Here is a 23,604-nt window from a genome sequence, read left to right on the forward strand (position 1 = left end):
AAGGAGGAGGGCGCTGATCACGTGGGCTCCTTGGGTCTCCAGCTTGGTTTGTGAGTGAAAGAGTCACCCTTTGAGCCAAAGTGAGAGGAGGGAATAAGGACCCCCTTGTGGAGACATTGAGCCTCTCTCTCATCCTTCAGGGGAACTGTTCACCTCAAGACATGTGGTGCAGCGGGGTATGGGGTTTCTTAAGAGTTTAGGAGCTGGAAAATTAGACAGTGGTGTATAATCAAGTAGTTTGGTCCCTGAATTCCAAAAAGCAGGGGCTTCCAAAGAGCCTGCACCATAATTTCATATTTTAGAGGAGAGGAACTGCACATTTGGCATCAGATACTGAACATCAGCTGATTGTATCGCTAGAGTTTGTTACATGTCAGAACATGCTTTGGCAAGAAAAGAGATACTCATTTATTTATTTATTTATTTTTTCCTAATATGGTCTACAAGGGAGGTCTTCCTTGGGGGATCCTCAGCCAAGGCAGCTGTTAACTACCTGGAATTGAAAGAGCGAAATTGGTAATGCCCATGGGAGTGTGCAAACGTAGGCAAATCTCTGTAATGACTTCTGAAATAGTCCCACATATGGTGAGTTTTCTTGAAATTAATAGAAAACATATGTGGCGGGCAGGGAGGAGGATTTTGCTCATGGACCTGGTTTCAGAGGAGAAGTCTCTGTGGCCGATACTCAGACTCATGCTGTTGACCCATCTTCTGTCCTGAAAAATCCACATCTACTTTCCTGTGTTGATGGTTAAAAACCTATGAATGGATCAAGCATCAGAGGCTGAGAGGAGAGTGGTTCAACCTTTTTGACCGATAAACAACTGAATGGATACCAGGAAGTTGCCTCCTAAATGGGGAGAGGGAAAGTACTATTTGGAGAGATCCTAGGCTTATAAAAGCACCTCCTGGCCTACCCTCCTTCTGCCAGCCACATTGGCAAGTGCCCTTGTCAGAATCATGGGTGCCTGGCAACAAAAAGTGTCATTGGCCTGAAGAATTCTAGGATCTGGACAGTGCTTTTATGATAACACCTTTCAATCCAAACTTGTCTTTGCCCATGTCTGGTCTCGTAGGCATTGGGCCTGTGGGCTCGTATTAATTTGCAAGGCTGTTCTAGAACTGTCAAGAAGGACCCAAAGATGGATGGTTTTGAAGTAGGAGAGAGGGGGGAGTGTAATACACAGATGGGGGGGGGACATAATACTGCTTGGGATGGGCTTGGCACTTAATTTCAGAAACAACAGTGATCAACAGCTTTTAGCTCAGCTGACTGCAGACAAACACAACACACAGTGGACTACAGCATTTGTTCACTGGGGCACAGAAGAGCTTTCTCGACGGGCTCCTCTTGTTCCAAACCATCCTTCACATTCTCCTGCCTGGGTCCTGGGTTACTGGATAAAGGGCATCCGCTCCTTGTTCTCACTGTCCCCCTCGTGGTCCTCCTCCTCTTCTCCCGCCTCGCTGGTCTCTGTGCTGTCGTTGGCCATCTGCAAGTCAACAGAGGATGTTTTAGAGGGTCTGCAGGCTGTCTCTTACCTTCTCTGTGCATCTGAGGAAGGCCCCTTGGGAAGGACTTCTTTGAGGGCTAAGAGTTAGGGTCGCTTTCTTCCCCAGGAAGGCAGTGTGGTGCTGGCTGTCTAATGTTGGGTGTCCTAAGAAGCAGACTCTTGAGATAAGGATTTGAGTGCAAATATTTGGAATTTGGGAGATGATTCCAGGAAGCACAGGTAAGGAGGGAGGAGATGAGGCAGAAAAGGCAGGGAAGTCGGCACAGCGTGTGTTAATAAGTAGGCTCCTACTGTGGGCAGCTGGGGCTCATTCGTGCTGGGGACTACTGGGAGCCAGTGAGGGACACATCTCACAGTTGTTCCACATGAAGGATAAGAAGCCAGGGAATGGCCACGGTGGGTTTTCTCCCCGACATCTCTGGCCAGTTGTATACATACTGTCCAAACACGCTCCTGTGGCTGGAGGCTCTCAGACAGAGGGATCAGGTGCTAGGGGAATGGGGGCACTCATAGCATCCACAGCACAGACGGGCCAGGGTTCAAATCCTGATGCTGTCACTTCCTAAGAGCCAGGACAACTAACAGCTGTGTGTGTCTACTTTGTTGTCAACATCCCCACCATTGGAATGTCCTTTCTGTGAAGATGTGTACTTTGGTTCTAGCCAAAGCCTCATAAGAGCCCTCCTGAGATTGCAGAACAAGGACCACAGCGTATGCCAAGGCAGGCCCTGAGCCCTCAGAGTTGGGCTTTTCAGCTCCTGCTCTGCTCACAGACCCCCATGGTCAAAGAGGCCTTCATAGAGTTTGAGGGCCCAAGAGGACCTCATGTGTATGGAGACAGGCAGGAAGCTGATGCCAACTGTCCTGCTTAAAAGCAACAAACTCTCCAGGATGGCTCTAGATCTCCTCTACTGGTAGGGTAAAATAGATCTGGTCATGTGTTTTAAGAACAACATAGGTGTACAGAAAACCTGGGGCCTAGCCCCATTCTCCCTGGTTTCAACCCCTCATCTGCCTTCAAACATTTGCTGGCAGAGTCCTGGGACTTCGGAAGCACTTAATAAACAAAGTACCTATTGTTATCAGTCACTTGCATTTTGTAAAATGCTCTCTCCTGAAGTCATCCTTCATTGAGTGAAATGACTATCATTCCTGAACTACATTAAGTTTACAAAACCCAAGGAAACACTTAAACAAAACAAAACAAAAAGGAAATACACACACACACACACACACAGTAAAACATGGAAAGATTTTAGTTCTTTCTCTTTTACAAATGCCTCATGCAGGTTTAAAACTAAACAGGTGAGAAAGCAAACAAATAAAAAAAACCCTTCCTAAGTATTTTCTTTGTTAAACCTTTCCTAGAACTTAGTATGAACCAGCCAATGCCTTATTTGTATCATTCCACCTGACTTGTGAGAACGGATTGATCTCCACTTTATGGGGATACTGAAGACGGAGCAGCGGAATAATCACCCAGGGTCTCACACGGGAGATCAGAACCAGGTTTCAAAGCCACGCGGTCCGATGGCACTCTGCGTGTTGACCTCCACACTACATTGCCCGCCACTTGCAAGCGGCCCTTGCAAGAGGGCTAGGGTGTGAGCATGACATGCTTCACTCCTGATGGGATCCCTGGATGTGAGGGTGTCATCCTGACTAAAGGAAGCGAAATCAGTGCAATCATCAGGAGGCATCTCAGAGGCAGGTGGCATCCTTCTGTTGAATATGTGAATGTGAATTTATTCGATTTACCAGGAATCCCTCCCACTTATGGCAGCCAAGAGACAGCACTTGCAATAGACACAGATCGATCCTGTCCTTTCCTGACTGTCCTCAGGTTGCTCTTGAAACGCTCTCACTGGAGCATCTTCCTTTCTGTTTTAGCCTGTGTCCCAGTTCTGGGACTCATCGCTCATTTGCACAATCATTTGATTACACTGGTCTGCCGCAAGCCAGAACGGCTTGCATTTCCCCCTACCTGACCTGTGCCAGCACCAGATAGGCCCTTTTGTGGTGAACTGAACGGACCCTCTACTTTTGACTCACCAGTGGAGTCGGGGTCTTCTCTACATCGAGAATTAATTTGCCGATGTTCCCCCGGTCGTGGATCCGTTGCATGGCCTCCTTCACCTGAGAGGAGAAAAAGAGAAGCAATGGTTGGGTGAGAAATCGCCCAGGTAGAAAAGCCAAACCACTTGCTGCCCACGTGGGGGCGCAGTGGTTCAAGGTTGGCCGCTAAGCCAGCGATGGTTTGGAACAAGGGGTGCAAATAGGAGCTTGTGCAAGCAACTTGGTCTTCTGGGTCTAAGGACTGAAAGTGATAGTTCCTGCAATAAGACTAAATGTTCTTAAAAAACAAGAGTCGGGGTGGGGTGGGATGGGGTGGGTGGGGAGGGGAGTACCGTGAAGTTCTAAGAGACACAGGGCACATCAGCCAGAGTAAATTTTTCCTAAAGTCTCAGATTTTTAAATATTTTTGTTCACTCATTCAGTCCACAAAATATTCATCAAATGTCCTTGTAGGCTAGACACCATGGTTTTTGTTTGTTTTTGTTTTGTTCTAAGTAAGCTAGGATGTCTGTCTTGGAGGAATTCAGTCTGGGGCTGATGGAGTAGTGTTTGCTTCAAAAAACCGAAGCTCGCTTCTCATTTGGATAAAAACTTGACAGAGCCATTAAAGTGTGCATACTCTAATTGCTTTTCTAGGACTTATCCTAAAGACATAATCCAAATGGGGCCGGGGAACTCGCCACACGAAAGATATTCAATCACAGCTTTGCTTTTAATGGCAAAACACTGAAGCAACTTGTATATCAAAGAATAAGGGAATGGTTAAGTAAACCACGGCTCTTACATTTATCAACGGAATAGAAATATTATGTCGCTATTAAGCTGCTAATTATTGAAGAACGTACAGCAGGATTAAAAGCCTTCATAATATTGCTAACTGAGAAAACCGAGATGCATGTTTTTATTTACATCCCCATAATACCATGGACATCCTAAAATATCTAGAAAGGGGTTTGGATATATGATAAAACATTAGGTAGGGGAAATTAGTGCCTTTTAACTCCAAACATTGCTATTTGATTATGAAATTCAAATCAGTATTTAATATAAGTTAAATGCATCTTTAAATGTAGTCTTTGGAAAACCTAGCATTGGTTAGCATCAGCCTCTTTTATAGACTGTTAGTCTTTTATAGACTGTTAAATTTCCTGACCCTAATACATACGCCAGTATATTTCTTTTATTTCTGTGATGAACACTGCTTTTCAAAATGCTGTCATGTCTGGTCATAACAACTATTTACTGAGAATGTTTCAATATCATGGCAGACAGCTTCCAAAATGGCTCCCAACCGTTCTTTCCTCCTGACACTTAACAGCCATGTAATCCCCTTCCCTTGAATGTGGGCTGGACTCCTAACTTGCTTCTGACCAGCAGAATATAGCAAAAGTGATGGGATGTCACCTCTAAGACTAGGTTATAAAAGACAGATTTCTGTCTGGTAATCTCTCTCTCTGACTCTTCTTGCCTTCTTCCTCCGATGACACAAACTGCCATGTTGTGAGCTTCCCTATAGAGAGGACCGCATGGCAAGAAACTGAAGGAGATCTCCCACCAACAGCCAGTGAGGAACCAATACGCTCAGTCCAGAAACCTATGAGGAACTAGATCCTGCCAGCAACCAATGGGAGAGCTCAGAAGCAGATCCTTCCCCAGTTATGCCTGGAAATGAGACTGTATCCCTAGCTGACACCTTGTTTGAAGCCTTGGGAGATCCTAAGCTGAAGGACCTAGCTAAACCATGCCCAGATTCCTCACCCACATAAAGTGTGATCAGAAGTGTTGTTTTAAGCCTCTAAGTTTTGGGGGTAATTTGTTGTGCTGCAGTAGATAAGTAGCCTTATTTTCCCTACATAATTCTTACCTTGCAAGATCTATATTACACCCATTTTACAGGTAAGTACCTTGAGGCTCAAAGATATAAGCAATTCATCCAAAGATGATATGGCTATCAGTGCCAGAATCGTGGCTTAAACTCAGGTTTGTCAGACTTCAAAACCGATGCTTTTTCCAGTTCACCCAGACTGTGTTTCATCTGATTCTCAAAGACAGAGGAGGGTGGTAGATAATGTCTCACATAATGACTTCCCAGAACTCAGTTGTGGATTACCCTGGCAAGTCATTAAGCACCTGGTAACTCCTTGGAGATTCAGAACAATTTTGTGCTGCTTTTGCAATAAGACAGAGCCCACGGAAACTGAAAAGCTGTTTTCCTACCAGTTAAAGCTTATTGTGATGCTAGAAAAAAAGCCCCCTAAAGGGCTGGCTCTAATCTGCATATTTTGGGGATCTTTCTTTCTTTCTTTCTTTCTTTCTTTCTTTCTTTCTTCCTTTCTTTCCTTTCTTTCCTTTCTTCCTTCCTTCCTTCCTTTCTTTCTTTCTTTCTTTCTTTCTTTCTTTCTTTCTTTCTTTCTTTCATTCTTTCTTCTTTCCTTTCTTCCTTCCTTTCTTTCTTTCTTTCAGATTTCATTTATTTATTTGAGAGAGAGAGAGTGCACCCAAGTGGGAGGGGCAGAGGGAGCCCGGGAGAGAGAGACTCTCAGGCAGACCCGGCACTGAGAGTGGAGCGGACTTGGGGCTCAGTCCCAGGACCCCAGATCATGACCTGAGCCGATACCAAGAGTCAGAGGCTTAACCAGCTGTGCTACCCAGGGGGCCCTGCGAAGTGAACTGATTCCTTGAAATCGCTTCTGTGGGGGATAGGGAAAGAGTTAGGAGTCTTCCTAAGAGGTGACTGAAGTGGTCTGATCCCCAGCTATGCTGTCTGCGTTGACATCTTATGCTGCTCTTAGCATGTGAAAGAGTCCTTTTGATGACAGCTTAGAGGAAAGAATTACAATCTTTTGAGCAATTCTTTACCAGGAACAGTATAAGGCTTTGCTTAATGTATGAGGTACATAGGTTGCTTTTTATCTGCACACCTCGGGTTCACAGAAGAGAAACCCAAAGGTGAAAATCGAAGGAATCTGCCCCCGGTCACCATCTGAAAGGTGGGTAGAACCACTTGGAACCACTTGGGAGCTGAGAGAGCAGTTCCCCCTTTTCAGAACTCTGGACAAAACCTGGGACAGGGGCGCGCCTGGATGGCTCAGTAGGTTAAAGCCTCTGCCTTCAGCTCTGGTCACGATCTCAGGGTCCTGGGATTGAGTCCCGCATGGGGGTCTCTGCTCTGCAGGGAGCCTGCTTCCTCCTCTTTCTCTCTGCCTGCCTCTCTGCCTACTTGTGATCTCTATCTGTCAAATATATAAATAAAATCTTTAAAAACAAAACAACAACTGGTAAAGGGCTCTGCCTCTGCTCTCCAAAGCTGCCCTCAGATAATCCCATCACAAGGTAGAGTCTGCAAAAAAAGACCCTGCTCCCAAATTACCAGTTTATAAACTGAGCCACCTCTGTAGGTGACAGTGCCCAAAAGCTGGTGATGGTGAAACCTCCAGAAAGCTGCTTGTTCTCTCTTGGGGCTGGCATTTTTCTAAGATACACTTCTGCTTAAAACCTTTTCCCATTGCACTCGAGAAAAGCCTAGTACACCTGCACTGCCTAATGCAGGAGCCACGAGTCACGGGGGCCACTGGACCCTTGAACGGGGGCCAACACAGATTTCAGTGTAAACCAGCTGGCCAACTTCAAAGACCTAATAAATAGACTATGCACTGTCTCGTTCAGAATTGTTGACATGCATCACATATTGCAAGGATAACGTGTTAAATATTCTGGGTTAAGTAAAACATATCACTAAAGTGAAAAGTAAAACTGTGAGGACGTTACTTTTTATCACAATTTTACTCTTGCTTTTCTTTTTTTTTTTTTTTTAAGATTTTAATTATTTATTTGACAGAGAGAGATCACAAGTAGACAGAGAGGCAGGCAGAGAGAGGGAGGGAAGCAGGCTCCCTGCTGAGCAGAGAGCCCGATGTGGGACTCGATCCCAGGACCCTGAGATCATGACCTGAGCCGAAGGCAGCGGCTTAACCCACTGAGCCACCCAGGTGCCCTTACTCTTGCTTTTCTGGATGTGATTACAACAAAACTGAAAAATTTGTGCGTGGCTCCCATTGGACTTCTGCTGGACAGCACTGGACTTGATCTTCCGGAGCTAACGTCGGTCGCTCTTTCTGGTTTTACTGCTTTCTCGTATACCTTGCCCTCTCCGGCTGCTGGAGACGTACCTGAAGCTCCCTGGGCTTCTCAGTTGTGTCCCTTTGTAGAGATTGGGCTCCTTCCTGGAGTGCGCTGGTCCTGGAGCTAACTCACATTTGTCCTGTGGCTGGTTTAGATGCGAACCCTTGGAAGCGGCTCTGCATCCCCCACCCCCGCCCCTCGCAGTTCAGGCCAAGTCTCCTTTGGGCTCCCTTGGCACCTTGGGCCGGCTAGTAATGTCACCCTTACCCCAGTGTGGAACTTAGCTCCTCTTCTCTACGGTACAACTCTCTAGACCAGCGTCGTGCAGTAGAAATAGGAAGTGAGCTACAGAGGTTCTAAAATTTCTCTAGTTACTCCCGTTAACAAATGTAAAAAGAAACTGGTTAAGTTAATTTTAATAATATATTTTCTTTAACTAAATCTATCCAAAATATTATCACTTCAGTATATACTCAATATAATAAAGTCTTAATGAGATATTTTATATCCCTTTTTCCTCCTTTTTGTTTTTAAAATTTTTTAAAGATTTTATTTATTTATTTGACAGAGAGAGATCACAAGTAAGCAGAGAGGCAGGCAGAGGGGGTGGGGGAAGCAGGCTCCCCGATGAGCAGAGAGTCCGATGCGGGGCTTGATCCCAGGACCCTAAGATCACGACCTGAGCCGAAGGCAGAGGCTTAACCCACTGAGCCACCCAGGCACCGCTTTTTTCCCCTTTTGTACAGTGTGTTTGGAATCCAGGGTATACTTGACACTTATAACGTGTTTCAATTCAGATGAGCCACTCTTCAAGTGCCCAGTGGCTGCACATGGCTCACGTCGACCATACTGGAGAGCGAAGCTCCAGATGGTAGGACAGTGGCACCAACCTCAGGGACCCCAGTGTATAGGAGTATTTAGCATATGACAGCCTCCAGAATGAATGAATGAATGACTGAGCAAGTGGGTATGTGGAGAGAGTGAGATGCCATGTGGCTGAGCCGCACAAGAGGTTTCTGTTTCATCTGGCCCTCATCCCAGAGCCCCTGGCCCAGGCAGCTGCTTCTTGGTGGCCTGCTCAGTGCTGTCTGGGTGGCCTGTCTGTTTGTCATCAGGGCCATGGTCCCTCACATCCAGTCTGAGATACGACTGCCAGCTGTGCAGCTGGCCAGATTTGATGTTGGCAGCTGGATTTTCCAGGGCTAGGGATCCTGCTGGTGTCCCATCCAGACAGTGGGAGGAAATTTGAGTCACATCATTAAAACATCTCACGATGCCAGGACCCTGAGCACAGAGGCTGCCTGACCGTTTTCTGATACTTCCTGTCCTTGGGAGACTACCCTGGTGCCATCCAAAGTGGATGGTGGCAGGAGGGAGTGAGATCACCACCAGGCTCTGCTCTGACTCATCGGGTCATTCCGGGGAGCTGCCTCATCTCTGCTCCTCACCTTCTTAATACGTTCAACAGAAACAGCTCTTCTCTCCATCCATCATGCAGTCACTCACTCAAACAATGCCAAAGCCCCGTTCAGGAGCTGTGTATAATGGATGAAACAGATACGCTCTCTCTGTCCCGACATCCTCACAGTTTTGCTTATTAAATAGGTTAATCGTAGTAAAAAGAATCTCACAATTAAAAACATGTCTTCTTGATCTGTGTATTTAGCCCCCGTGGATCGCAACCCATCCGAATTGACCCTGTACCATTGGTTCCTGCTCCAGCAACGTCCGCTGGCATTCAATATGGCATTCAAGCACGACCTACGGGAAGGTGAACGGGGTCAGACCATGTTTGCTTGGAGCAGTAATTTCGGTCATTCTTATTTTTGTCTTCAGTGGAACTAAGAGAGGAGAGGCAGGGTTTCTGGAAGGCTGGGAAGACAATGGTGAGTAAACGCCTATAAGATCCCCTGCCTTCATGAAGTGTATGGTCTTGTGGAAGACACAGACAGAGAATGACTCGAATAAATGTAAGATTGCCGCTTGATAATTTTAAGATGCTGTTATGAGAGTGTGAATAGGGGATTTGATCTGGTAAGGAAGGTCAGAGAGAGCTTCCCTGAAGTGGTAATTGAGCTGGGATGTAAAAGATGAGTAGGGAGTAACTAAGACAAAAAAGAAGAGGGACCGTTCCAAGCAGAAGGGGCGGGATGGGAAAGGAGAGACTGAGAAGAGACCAGGGGGCGACAAAGAGCAAACCCGAATGTGGGGCAAGATCTGGCAAGCGTGGTTGGGGCCTATGGTGCTATATTCCAAAGAGTTTCCAAGGATGCAGTGGCCACACTGACCATACAAATCTAGACTGTCTTTCCACCTCCAGTTGCCTTCTAACTAAGTAGGCCGTTTTTTTCACACTTGAGTAATGAAAGTTAACAATGCTCAATCTTTGTTGGGATCTCATTTAATGTTTCATGGTCTTCAATTTCCTTTTGAATGGTGTGAAAGGCACAAAGTCATTAGGGTACAAATGACACCACTTAATAATCAAAGCATTTGGCTTGTGCCATGAATAATAATAAGCCTAGCCACCTAAAATAGGGAAAAAAATTAAGATGGGTTATTCCATGGATCACTGTGCCTATTAGGTGATAAATTAAAAGGTTTGAAAAGGAAGAAATGAGTAATACTATAATTAAGAAGCACATCTACCAATGTCATCTGTGGAAGATTACTCCCATTAACAACAGCCATCTTTGAGATGACTTCAAATACACAGTGGGTGTTGAAAAGTAACACATTCATTGCATGTGGACTTGAAATCTGGAATTTCTAAAGTGAGCGAGCCCCCAGATTTTGACCTAGATGGAAGAGTTACCAAAAAAGTAAAATGTCAGGGACCGTGGGTTGACCTACTTGGAAAGACAGAAAAATGATTCAGTCAACTGCTCTTTTGGACCAGTTGCACATGGGGTCTTTGCAACAAAGCAGCGTGTGGGCTAGGATGGAGAAAAGGAGGTGACAAAGGTACAGAATTGAAGGAGGCACTCACTCTCAGGGTCATGCAGGTGCTGGGTCGGCACCTGAGAGGAAGCCCCTCTTAGATTTTAACCCTTGTCACCTGTATGGCCCCACCCTAGTTCTGGTCCTCAAGGATGGCTGTTATTTTCTTTAAAAAGGGAAACATTAAGTAGCTTTTAGAAGCACGCAAGGGCTTGTGTGCAGGTGTTTGGGGGCATTTTTAGTACCCAAGGGAACCGAGAAGTGTTGATTACATCATTTAGACATAGCTGTAGTTGAGACAAGGGCTAGGATGCCAAGGGTGCCAAATTCGAGGTGGTCACCAGAGCAGATATGCGTGGCACAAGTTGTCTGGCAATGGTTAATGGCCAGTGCAAGTAACGGAAGTAAGAGAGGTGTTATGCTTGTATTAGAGGCCCCTGCAAACAAGTGCTCACGTAGAAAGCTGTTTCTCCACCACTTTGACTGAAGGGGGATTTACTGAGGATCCCTCCGCTTCAAGAGAAAGGATAGGGAAGGGCTAGAGGCTCTGGACCTAGCACCGTAGTGATATGAGAGTCACACCTGTCTGTCCATACCTTGTGTTAGAAGGCAAGAGTCGCAAGGAAAGAACTGGATCTAAAACCAGGTAAACGTCAAGGACAAGGCAGAGGCAGTCCCTCCGTGGGGTGGTAGGGGGCGTTGTTCACTGTCATCACAGCAACTGACACAGGACGAGCACTGAGCAGGTGCTGTCACCGAGCAAAGCATCTTACAGGCATGATCTCATTTCATTGCATCGACCCTGTGAGGTAAGTGGGAGTTTGTCAGGCTGCCAGTCAGGGGTACCTAAAAACACTCCCCCTTTTCTTCTGGAGTCCGTGTTGCTCATGGAGGACCCCTGAAACCGAGCTTTAGTGCGGGAAAGTGGCCCAAGGTGGAACAGTGGGATGTGGAGGAGCCGGGCCTCCAACCGAGCCCTGTGTAACGCCAGCACCTAGCGCACGGTTGCCAGGTATGCAAGCCTGGGATGAAGTGCGAGACAGGAGGGAACATTCTGGGGCCCGGGTCCCTGTATGTAGGAGCAGTAACACGTTACTTCCTCTCTACTTGGGTATGCACCTTACTGGTTCCCTGGCATGATTCTTATTATCCCTCTTGAAGAGTTTGTCACCAAGGAATATTCAGGTATTCAGCAGCATCGCTGGCTTATACTCACTCAATGCCAGTAGCACTCCCCAGTCTGATAAGTAAAAACGTTTCTAGATATTGCCACATGTCCCCTGGGAGGGCAAAATCGCCTCTCATTGAGACCCTCTCGTCGTGTTGCTCAGGATCCCCTCTGCACCCCTCCCACTTGAGCTCTGTGCCCTCAAGGGCAGGCAGCTGCCACACCTCAGCACCCAAAGGCACTTGCCCACAGGAAACTAGGTTCTGCTCCGGTCCTCGGACTAGGCCTAGGAAGTGTGTGGTCCACAGCAGGTGCTCAGTAAGAGAGGAACACGAGGCGGACTCTGACTTCAAACAGCTCGTTGGCGATAGTAGGTTCTCAGAGTGTGGACTGAAGGCTGCCTCCATCAGAATCACAAAGCGTGGCTTTCAAAGTGCTGTATTGGACTCAGCCTAGACCCGTTTGTGGAGACCGTGGAGATACTCCCCTCCAGGTGATTCAGGGCCTCTCAAGTTTGAGATCCTCGAGCTCAGCTGATTCTTCACTGAACAAATGCTGACCGCCCACTCCAAATCAGGCCTTGTGCTTGGCTGACTCAGGGCAAGGAATAGGAAAGGTAATAAGCCCCTTGCTCGACTAAGATCCCTCACAGAGAGTGAGCCTGTGTTCCCCCTTTCTCGTATCTGGGAAGAGCCTAGTTAACACGCGGCTTGTATATCATTGGGTGTTAAGAAGCGGCAGAAAGCCACAGCTATAGCCCCTCCCATTCCAGGGCAACGGGGAAGGAATCAGATGTCAGCTTTGGTTCTGCACCCTTGTGTGGACATTAAACAACCTGACTTTTACTCAGTGCATCAAGAAACCTTTGGGATATTCTTTTACAGTGAATTAAACCCATTCACTGGCTCTGTGTGGCCCCTCAAAGGACTCAGCAGCTGAGTTTCTTGTGCTCATCATGGAGGGGATGATCTGTGTGGTGGTGGGGTCATAGGATACGTGTGCGTGCATCAGTTAGAATCAGTGGGTTATTGAGCAGTCCACAACCTATGGTCACAAGGAGCCAGATCTTGCCGTAACACGAGCGGAAAAATCAGAAGCAGAGTTGCAGGCTGGAAATGCAGGGAGAAGGCTTGTTTCTTTTTGAGGAAGGAGAGTAGGATCTAGCGTGACCCAATGGCTAGTAGAGATGTATGTCCTTGAACTAAGATATGCAAATCAGTGCTCTGCACGGTGAAAACAAATGTCCAGAAATAAAATTGCATTTCGCTATAACTACAACCAAGTAAATAATTGCTTGCATATTGATAGGAATCTGGCAATAACACCTTGAAAAAAAAAATCACACCGAGTCTTCAGCTAAACTATTCATTCTTTTCATTAAAAAAAAAATTATGAACACACGGAAACGTCTGGGTAATAGTTGTGTAGGGCTGCAGAAACGAAGTACACCAAACTAGGTGGCTTGAAACAACAACAATTTCTCAGACAGCTCTGGAGGTTACAAGTCCAAAATCAAGGACTAATTGATTATTAGCTGCCATAATTTATGAGGAGACACGTCCCTTCATCTATTATTGAATTACCAGTGATAAACAATTCAAATAGGAAAGGCAGGAGAAATAATTGATTTTTTCCTTATGTTTACTGATAGCAACAGCTTTTCAAAAGAAGCAAAATGAAAGAAGCAGAATAAAGCTGCATGAGTAAAACAGGCACTACTTCAGTAGCTAATAGTCCTTATTTGTTATTTAAAGGCAATAAACTGGAGAAAAATGTTCATCAGGAGTAGGATAGGAGAACTACAGGAATCTCTGTATCTTATTGACATGATAAGGAGAGTAAGTGATTGTATATTCAGTGTGACCGCATCTGTGTAAAACACAAACTAAAGATAACAATAGGTTGTATGAACCCAACAGCTCTGGCTACATCCGAGTGGTAAGGATATGGCTAGTTTTCATTTTCTTCATTATCTCTGTTTCAAATGTTTACTTATTTATTTAAACCACCCTATTGAAGTATAATTGACATGTAAAAGCTGTACATAATCGATGATTACAACTTGATGAGTTCGGGATAAGTGTGCACCTGTGAAACCATCACCACCGTCAAAGCCGTAAACATACCCCTACCCATCACCTCCCAAAGCTTCCTCTTGTTCTCGTCATTATAATAATTACGTTGTAGTTATGTTTTATGATAAGAGCACTCAACATAAGATCCACCCCCTTGGCAGATGTTAGCTGTGCAGCACATATAGTGTGTTAGCTTCAGGCCCAGTGCCGTACAGTAGATCTCCAGAACTTACCCATCTCGTGAAACTGAACTTGGCGCCCTCTGGCTCTTGCCTCCCCAGTCCTCCCTCCCCCGGCCTCTGGTGACCGCTCTCCAATTCTCTGCTTTTGTAGGTGTGGCTAGTTTCGAATCCACATAGAAGTGAGAGTTTATTTTTTTCTATGTTTATAAAAATGTCCACAATGAGCATGTGTTCATTGTAGAATAAGTTTTAAAAGTAATAGTGAGTATACCCTCTAGGTCCACCTGTGTTGTAGCAAATTTGGCAAGATCTCATTTTTTTATGACTGAGTAATAATATATAATATAAATATATATAAATATTATATATACGTATATATGTATTTCTCACATCCTCTTTATTCACACATCTGTGGATGGACACGGATTTGCTTCCATATCTTGGCTATTGCAAATAATGCTACAACAAACATAGGGGGTGCATCCATCTTTTTGAATTAGCCTTTTCATTTTCTGTGAGTAAATACCCTGTAGTGGAATTACTGGATCATAAGGCAGTTCTATTTTTTTTTTTAAAGATTTTATTTATTTATTTGAGAGAGAGACAGTGAGAGAGAGCATGAGAGGGGAGAAAGTCAGAGGGAGAAGCAGACTCTCCAAGGAGCAGGGAGCCTGATGTGGTACTGGATCCCAGGACTCTGGGATCATGCCCTGAGCTGAATGCAGTCACTTAACCAACTGAGCCACCCAGGCGCCCCAAGGCAGTTCTATTTTTAATTTTTTGTGAGGAACCCACAGGGTATAATGCTCAGTTAAATCAGTCAGTCTGAGAAAGACAAATACCATATGATTTCGCTCATATGTGGAATTTAAGAAACAAAACAAAAAAGACAACCAAAAACCCAGACTCTCAACTGCAGAGGAGAAGCTTGTGGTTACCAGAGGGGAGGACAGTGGCGGGGTGGGGAAAACGGGTGGTGGGGATGAAGAGTGCCCTTATCTCGGTGAGCACCGAGAAGTGCATAGAACTGCAGAATCATTACATTGGGCACTTGAAACATAGGTAACACTGTATGTTAATTATATGTAGTAAAAAAATAAAAGAAATAATACCACTTAAAAAAATAAAAGTGATGGCGAGGGAAGCAGCACCTCCCCTTTGATCATCCCAGTAGTGAATGGAGGTTATAGAGCAGGGCTATTTCATGGGGTGTTTATTTCCTGGAGATGCGCAAGTGACTCCAAAGTAAACGAGCCAGGAGCCACACAGGAGAGCCACGTGTTAGCACGATCAGAGTATCTCCTTGAGGATGCCGCATCACAGGACGCCTCATCAGCATGAGAGGCTGTCCCACCCGTGCTGTCCAAGAGGAGACTCATGACCTCCCCAACCCCCGACTCTCTCCAGGCCACCAGAATCTAGACTCAGACCCCGCCCTGTGCAGCCCAGCAGTATGAGGTCTTCCCTCCCACCTCCCCGTGTGTGTGGTCTCCCCATCTCAATCGCCCCATCCGGGAGGATGATTTTCCCAGCCTCCTATTTGGTCCCAGGTACCAGGTTTTCCACCTGGTCTGCCCTCATTCTGCTGCCAGAGGCACGGTTACTGATGGGCGCTGTCATTTGTCCTTCGTGCCCCAGATGCTGGGACTGCGCCGTAAACTGGTATGTGATGACGGTGATCCTAATAGTGATTTTTGATGGCCAATACTGACCACTTCGCACAGGACCTAGGCAAAGGCTAAGTTAAGCATCAAGTGTTTTTCATGGAATATTCCATTTGCTCCTATGATGGGTGTACCATAATTATTCTTATTTTACATACACAGAAAATGAGGATCGGGGAGGTTAATTAACTGCCTAAGGTCACAGACACAGTGGCTGGCAGAGCTAGGGTTTTTAACCTGGACTGTTGATGAAATCCAGACAGATGAAACTCTTAACGCCTGGGGCTGCCTGCAGACACTCCTGACAAATAGCAGGGTGGTGGGGGGGAGGCAAGAAAGAAAACAAAAGTGACCAAACATTAATCATTGTGGGAGCCGGGTTGACGGGTATGTGGGTTGGGGAGGGCAGTCGTTATTCTCTCACTGCTTTTGAATATGTTTGGAATTTGCCAAAAAGCTTATAAAACATGAACGTCGAGCTTTGCTCCCCGAACAACAACCATGACAACAGCTGTAGCACCCAAATGCACAACTGTTACCCTATCATTAGGAACCTGTATGTCATATATATACCAAATATATCATCAGTGTATCATTATATATCATTCTATTTGATGATGATGATGATGATGATGATGTTATAATTGAGGGCTTTTTGAAACTTGGTGCTAGAGAAGCTGGAGGTGTTATTTTCATCTCCCCAGATAAAAGAATGTACCCTTTCAACCAAATAGCCCAGCTCAGAGAAGGTAATAACTTCCAGTATCGACCCAGTGCCAGGCTGCATTCCGGGGGACGAACGCACGCGGGCCCTGCTGTAGACAAGCCCAGGGTTGCTGAGCGGGGAGGCCACCGGAACGCTCAATTCCAGTAAAGCGTGGGAAGAGCTATATTGGAGGGATGAATGAAGAGGCGGTCGAGCCAGGAGAGGAAATGACTCAATTTAGAGAAAAAATGGCATTTGTGCTGGGTTTCTGAGGATAGGAAGGCATCTTCCGGGAAGAGGAAATGCTTGTACTTGAGGCAAGAACAGAGTCGTGGAGGAGGATTTATGGCTCATTCAGGGAACTGAGCCTTAGTGAGGGGGGATGCTGTGTGCTGAGTTTTGATGGTTGGGCTCTTCTGTGGGGACAGGGAGTGGGAGGGGCCTTCACCTGGACACAGGCGGAGGTGCACCCTGGCCAGTGGGCACTGGACAAGGAGGGACGGGAAACCAGTGAGATCTGGAAATTAGGGATGCTGGTGAGGTAGAACTGACAAGATGCAGTGGGATATGCTGTTAAATCCCACTTCGCCTTTAAGACCGTTTCAGGCTGTTTGTAGAAGCCATATAATTCCCCTAAAGATAGAAAGGTCCTCTAAAATGACCTATGTTTTGAAAGATTCTCCATCAAGCAGAGATGAGATCTGAGGTAATTTGATTTATCTTCATCCATTTTAATTAGCTGTGCAAACAGATGACCTTGCTAGCCCTGGAACCTTCCTTATGTCAGAGTCTGTGTGACGCTAAAGTCTAATTTCTAATTACCTGTGCCCATTTGCCAAGGCTCGGAGGGGCACGCGGGGGTGGGGTGGGGGGCTAGCATCTTCTTTCCTGCATCTTTCTTGCTTGTCTATCAGCTGAGTTTTTCTCCTTCTAAGCACTAGGGAATAGCTATTAGCCTCAAGATGAGGTTGCCATGGCAACGAGATAGCAAACCGAGTCAATGTGGAGTGGGAGGTAGGAAGATGAGGGAGGTGTGGTCCAGCAACCTCCCATTCCTACTCAGGGACCCCCTACCTCAGCCAACTTGTTGGCCAGTAGGGGATGGAGTGGCTGAGTCACTCTTGCTCTGAAGTGGGGTTCACTGATTAGGCAGTCAGACTGGACTGTTCTCTGAGGGATGGCTTTTGGGCAAGAGTCAGATTTCTGGGTTCTCTGGGGGAACAGTAGATGTGGGAAAGTCCTCATAACAGACAAAGGGTTTGGTAGAAGTTGGGGAGGCAGATGGCAATTCACCCACACTAATAAGAAACTGAGGTCAAGTAGTGTAGGAAATGTTTGTAGAGTCTGGTTTTTTTTTTAAGAGTTGATAGAGATCACAAGTAGGCAGAGAGAGAGAGAGGAGGAAGCAGGCTCCCTGCTGAGCAGAGAGCCCGATGTGGGGCTCGAGCCCAGGACCCTGGGATCATGACCTGAGCCGAAGACAGAGGCTTTAACCCACTGAGCCACCCAGGCGCCCCAAAATGTTTGTAGAGTCTTTAAAAAGTCTTCAAAAAATATCTTGCAAAGCCTTTAAATTTCTCCAATTTAGTAATTCCACTTTTGAGAATATAGCCCAAGGAAATAATCCTACAAATGGAATAATAATAGGAAAAAAATTATACTCAAAATGTTTGTTCCAGCTATAACAAAAAAGTTAAAATCTAGATGTCCAGGAATGGGGAAACAGTTGAGTAAACTCTGACATATTGATTTGTTGGCATATTATGTGGCCATGGTAATCTGACGTGCTTAGTAAGAGTCTCTGAGAGGGGGGAAGAAAGCAGTCTGCCAAGTTTGTTTGGCAGCATGATTATAATTTTCTAAAAAGTGTCAAACCCTTGAATCAAAGAAAAGCAAAACCAACCCCCAAATATAAAAATACTGGAAGAAAAAAGCAACAAAGTCCAACTGACCCTTGAAAAACACCACAGTTAGAACACCAACCCCAGTGCCCAAACACCAAAGACAGTTGAAAATCCATGTCTGACTCCGGACTCCCCCAGAACTTTACTGCTAATAACCTACTGTTGACTGAAAGCCTAACCAGTAACATAAACAGTTACCACATATTCTGTATGTTATATGTTCCATATACTGTGTTCTTACAAAGGAGTGAGCTGAAGAAAAGAAATGTCATTAAGAAAATCATAAGGAAGAGAAAAATGCATTTTTAGTCCTGTATTACAAACAATCCATGTGTAAGTGGACCCACACAGTTCAAACCTATGTTGTTCAAGGGTTGACTGTATGCACAAGGGTTATTGTTGGGTGATGAGAATATACATGTTTGTCTGTTTGTTTTTTCCTCTTTCTTTAATAGGATATACCTTTAAATGTCTCCACTGAGTTTATGTTATTTTGCCTACTGGAAGAAAATCATTTATTTTTTATTTTTTTAAAGATTTTATTTTTTTATTTGACAGAGGGAGAGAGAGATCACAAGTAGGCAGAGAGGCAGGCAGAGAGAGAGGGGGAAGCAGGCTCCCTGCTGAGCAGAGAGCCCAATGCGGGGCTCGATCCCAGGACCCTGAGATCATGACCCGAGCTGAAGGCAGAGGCTTAACCCACTGAGCCACCCAGGCGTCCCAAGAAAATCATTTTTAAAAAGAAAATCATTTTTGAAAGTTCTGTAATCTGTATTCTAATTTTTGGGCTCTTTTATTGTTAAAGCAATTCTTGGCACTGTGGGAGCTACAAGACCAGATGATACAACAGTTTTGTCCCATGGATATGATGGACTATGTCCCTTAGCTTCTGGATGGTTCTATCACTGAGCACTTTGAACAGACTTTGACTCAACCCAGACAATCTGTGTGAACACACAGCAGACAGTCCTGTGTACAACGTGGAATCTGTAACTAGCCTCATCGTTTTTGATTACTTGGGATTCCATGCAGGTTTCAAAGAAATTATCCCACGGTTGAAGAATGCCTGGGAGAGCGTTTAATTTGTCTCCACGTGTGTGCAGGTGGAATTATGCAAAACCTGCCCCCATGAAGGTCCCACCTGCCCGGGTTGTTTCCCTTTACCATGGCTCATCAGTCTGCAGAGTCTTGGCACAAAGAAGAGGCAGGTCTACCTGCCTCTCAGCCACCCACAGCTGTTTAAGTAACTGAAATTAGATCCAGAATAATAATGTGGACAAAAATAGCGATTGGAGCCCTGATGGTGTTAGGCAATGATAGTAATAGTAGTGATGATAACGGTTATGTTTTCCAAGTCCTTACAACATGCCAGCGGTGAGCGGTTTCCGTGTTTACAGTCATCTCCCTTAATCTTCACATCAATTCTATACATAGCAGGTGCGTTATTTCTACTTTCAGAGGAGGGAGTGAAGAGTCGTAGAACTTTATATGCTCAAGGTCCCACAGCTGAAAATGGGGAAGAGCTAGGATTTAGAGAAGGGAGACAGGGTATTTAAAATCTACTCTGTTGTCACCATTATGTCATTCAGTGTTTCTATAAAAAGTCTGAGACGCTTGGGGCATCACCGCAGCTTCTAAGGATAAGAACACTGAAGCCTAGAGACACTGAGTAACTTTCCCAACACCACACAGCTAGCAGGAAGCAGAACTACGATTCAAAACCAGCTGTGTGTGTGTATGTGACCCCAGAGCCCGCTTCTTTCCCCTTCCTACAGCACAGAGGCCCTGTCACCGGGCGAAGAATATTAGGCAAATATTTCATTTCTAACACTTAACATTGGACCCAGTGTAGAGTAGATGCTTTACAAGCTTTGTTGAAAGCCTGAGTAAATGACATCCAGATGCTGAGGAACTGTAAGCAAGACAGTAAAGAGGTCATGGTACATCCATCCATCCCAAACAAAATAGTCAACCAACCAAACAAAAGTGTCTTGGAATCGCCATCCAAAGAGTGTTGTACACCAAGTATGCGGGTGTTCCCCCAGACCTTATGACCGAAGAGGTGAAAACAGTTCATGCTCTGAGAGATTGGTTTTGCTCTTCTGGCAATTAGGTGCTGCTCCGTGAGGCTGCCTTGCTGGGACATGCCTTTGAATGTCACACGGGAGGCAGTCACCAGGAGCAAGTGAAGTGAGAGCCATTATGGGAAGATGAAGGATGTGCCCTTGCAGTCCCAGGACGGTCCCTAACTCTGCCCACAAGGGATGAGGTGCAGTCCCAGCCACGGAGGCTATGTCACTCCTCCTCAGCACGGCAGCTCCGGGGGTTCTTCCGGTATTTCAGCAGAACAAATACATCTTCCAAGTGACCTAGCTCACTAACTCTTTAGAGTGTGTTCTGCAACCTTGGCACTTAGATCATTCTTTGTGGTGGGGAGCGGTCCTGTGTGTTGTGGGACGTTGAGCACCATCCCCAGCCTCTACTCGCTGGATGCCCGAAGCAGTCCCCAACTTGTAAGAACCGGAAATGCTTCCAGACATTGCCAGTGATCCCCTGGAGAACAAAATCTCTCCCAGTTGAGAACCACCACCCAAGAGGTAGGCATTGGAAATTGCAAGCTGTAGGGGAAGGCAGGTCTCTGGCCAAGCATCAGGTAGTAGAGTCGCCTCTGAGGGTACATCATCTTTAAACAATTCCCCCTCTCCCTGGTCCTGCATTCGTGGGAGACAGAGAGGGCTGGCAATCCTAATGGTATCCTAGTAGCTGCCATTGCTACTGAGAGTCCTGTGTTCTGTGGTCCTAGACACATTACGGCTCCTTCAGGTTCAATGACTTGCCAGAGACCACACAGCTAGTGAGTGACCAGTCTGTGCATGGTCCCATGGCGCTGCACGACCCTGGGGCCTCCCTTAGCCTGATCTCCTCCTGGGTTGCCAGGGTCACTAATTGGAGGGGGAGAGAGAAAGCTGTTCCCTCAAAGTATCTCCCCTCCAAAGGTCCCTCTCCCCACGGCCATTACCACTCTAACCTGTGGGGGGCGCTGCTCTCCTTCCCTGTCTGGCCCAAGTGCACCATTGCAATTTTTACTTAATTATTGAGTTGAGCATTGGTTATAACATGTAAATGGGGCTTAACTAAAAGCTCAGACATTACCCACTCCAATAATTTACTCATCTGTGGATGAAGACCACATCATCTCTTAGTCTCAGGATCACCAGGCAGTGGATAAAGATCAAAGAAATGTCAAGGAGGAAATCAGCAGTGAGAGGGAAAGGGACTTGCCTAAGGACACACAGCTAATCAGTGACAAAGTCTGGATTAAAATCCAGGTCTGCCTGACTTGAAAATCCCGGCTCCTTCCACTGCTCTTGGAACACTACAGTCAATGTGGACGCCAACAGTCTTGGCCAGCATCCTTAGTGACTTGCGAGCTGCCGTTACTTGTTCACATGCGGCAGCAGCAGGAGAGAGGGAGAAGCAGCTGGCTCTGGTCTCAGAAGACCACCAGTGGGTTCTGGCTTCAGTGCTTCAGAGGAATCTTGACCTTTTGTCAATTGCTTCATTTTCCTGCCTTGGGTTTTTCTTTGGAAATAGGATTGTGGGAGGGAGGTTCCATCCGATTTTCAGATGCAGGTGTTTCAGAACCCCCAGCCAGTACATCTCATGGACCGTCTGAAGGAACGAGAACGTTCTTAATGCTTCCTCTGGGGCTCTAGCGTCCTCACCGTCCCTGCCCCCGTCCCTGCCCCCAGCAAGTCAGTAGACCGTACACGGGTGCTTGAAAACCACAACGGTGGGAATCTTTCCACCATGAATACCGGTAAATGGCTACAAATGAGAGCTTCCCACACCCCCAAGCTCCCATTGTTAAAACATTCCAGAGGATTCCTCCAGCTAAAGCTTGCCACGCCATTTTGAACTTGTAAAGGTTTACTCTGTAGGCCTAGCCTTCTGGGGACGTCCATTCCCCTCCTCCCACCTTGGAGACTTGGTGTGGAACAATTTGAGATGCACTGAATAACTTCTTTGTGATGATCTCATTTCCATCATTGCATCTTAAAGAAAAGTGATAGAAACCACTGCTGAGAAATCTGCCATAATTGATGATTGTGTGTAAAGCACACTGACAATCCTTCTTTCCAACACACACACTTTAATGAGCTCTTTTAGCACTGGCTCTGCTAACTGTTTGAATTTATAATGCCCTGGAAACTCAGTGTCTGAGGGTAGAATGGTTATTAGGGAAGAACAACAAAAACAAGATATAAGCCAATAAATTGAGCAGGAATTTTTCACCCCTTCTATCCCTTCATGTCACTGCTGTTTCATTCCAAGCCTTTCTGTGTATCTTTTTGGTCCAGAATCTCAAACCCTCTGGTCTTTCCTTACCCAGGAAGCAAGAGAGAGACCACATCCAAGTTACCTGATAGTGGGAGGGGAGGGGGGAGGCTTCAGGATGAAGTTTTGGGGTGCTTATATCTGGCACAGGAGTGTTACCATCAGTGTGATGGAAAATGGGTAACGACACATTTGTTTGGTATCTGCTGTGGGTGCGGGAGAGAGCCCCGATTTGTAGCGCTTGCTGATTTCTTGATGCAATGATTCCCACCACGGCCAAGGTTAAGCTACCTTACAATGTCACTGATGCAGAGCTGAACAGAGTGCAGAGCCGTGGGCTCTGGGGGGCTGGGGCACGCTGGTTCCGGCACACTACTGAGTGTGGTTCCAGTCCATCTCCAGTCCTTGCAACATTTCCGAGAACTGATAAGTGCTCGGTCCCACAGAGAGGTGTGGACAGGTACTTCTCCAGAGGTAGTTTGGAGAGGCGGTGACAAATTCCGGTCCAGAGTGGAAGGGTTACCCTACTGTCCTCTGTGGGTGGAATCCCTGGGAACCATTAGGGGGCAGCAAAGCGCTTGCAGGGGAAGAAGCTGCTGGGAGTAGGAAGTCCAGAGCGGAGTAGTCCTGATGGGTGCAGATAGCAAGGTCCAAAGCCTCATTCCAGGAGCGGCGAAAGGATCCTGGGATACCTTCCAGCCGTTCATCCCTTCTCTCCCATCCCCACTCTAACATTTCCATTTTATCCTTCTATTTTTTTTTAGCTTTTCTTACCTTCTAGTATAGAGTGAAAAGCAATTTATTTATTATGTTTATTATGTTCCTCCCCCGATCCCGCACCCCCACCCTGTACCACGTAAGCCCTAGAGATTTTTTTTTTTCCTTGTCAGTTCTATTGACAGGTGTAGCTCAAGT

The 23,604-nt window shown here is 46.1% G+C and overlaps 1 protein-coding gene across 1 annotated transcript in view; it reads right to left on the minus strand.

Moving 5' to 3' along the window:
• Positions 1–894: 894 nt before the first annotated feature.
• VAT1L (vesicle amine transport 1 like) overlaps positions 895–23,604 on the minus strand; it is a 133,766-nt gene continuing 111,056 nt past the window's right edge. Inside the window, exons 8-9 of the mRNA XM_032853922.1 lie at positions 3,567–3,650; positions 895–1,493 (exon numbers count right to left, since the gene is read on the minus strand). Coding sequence (XP_032709813.1) covers positions 1,395–1,493; positions 3,567–3,650 — 183 coding nt within the window. The 3' untranslated portion in view covers positions 895–1,394. The remainder of the gene's footprint in view (positions 1,494–3,566; positions 3,651–23,604) is intronic.

Source organism: Lontra canadensis, unplaced genomic scaffold, assembly GCF_010015895.1.
Source record: "Lontra canadensis isolate GAN:19392208 unplaced genomic scaffold, GSC_riverotter_1.0 scaffold8, whole genome shotgun sequence".
NCBI lineage: Eukaryota > Metazoa > Chordata > Mammalia > Carnivora > Mustelidae > Lontra > Lontra canadensis.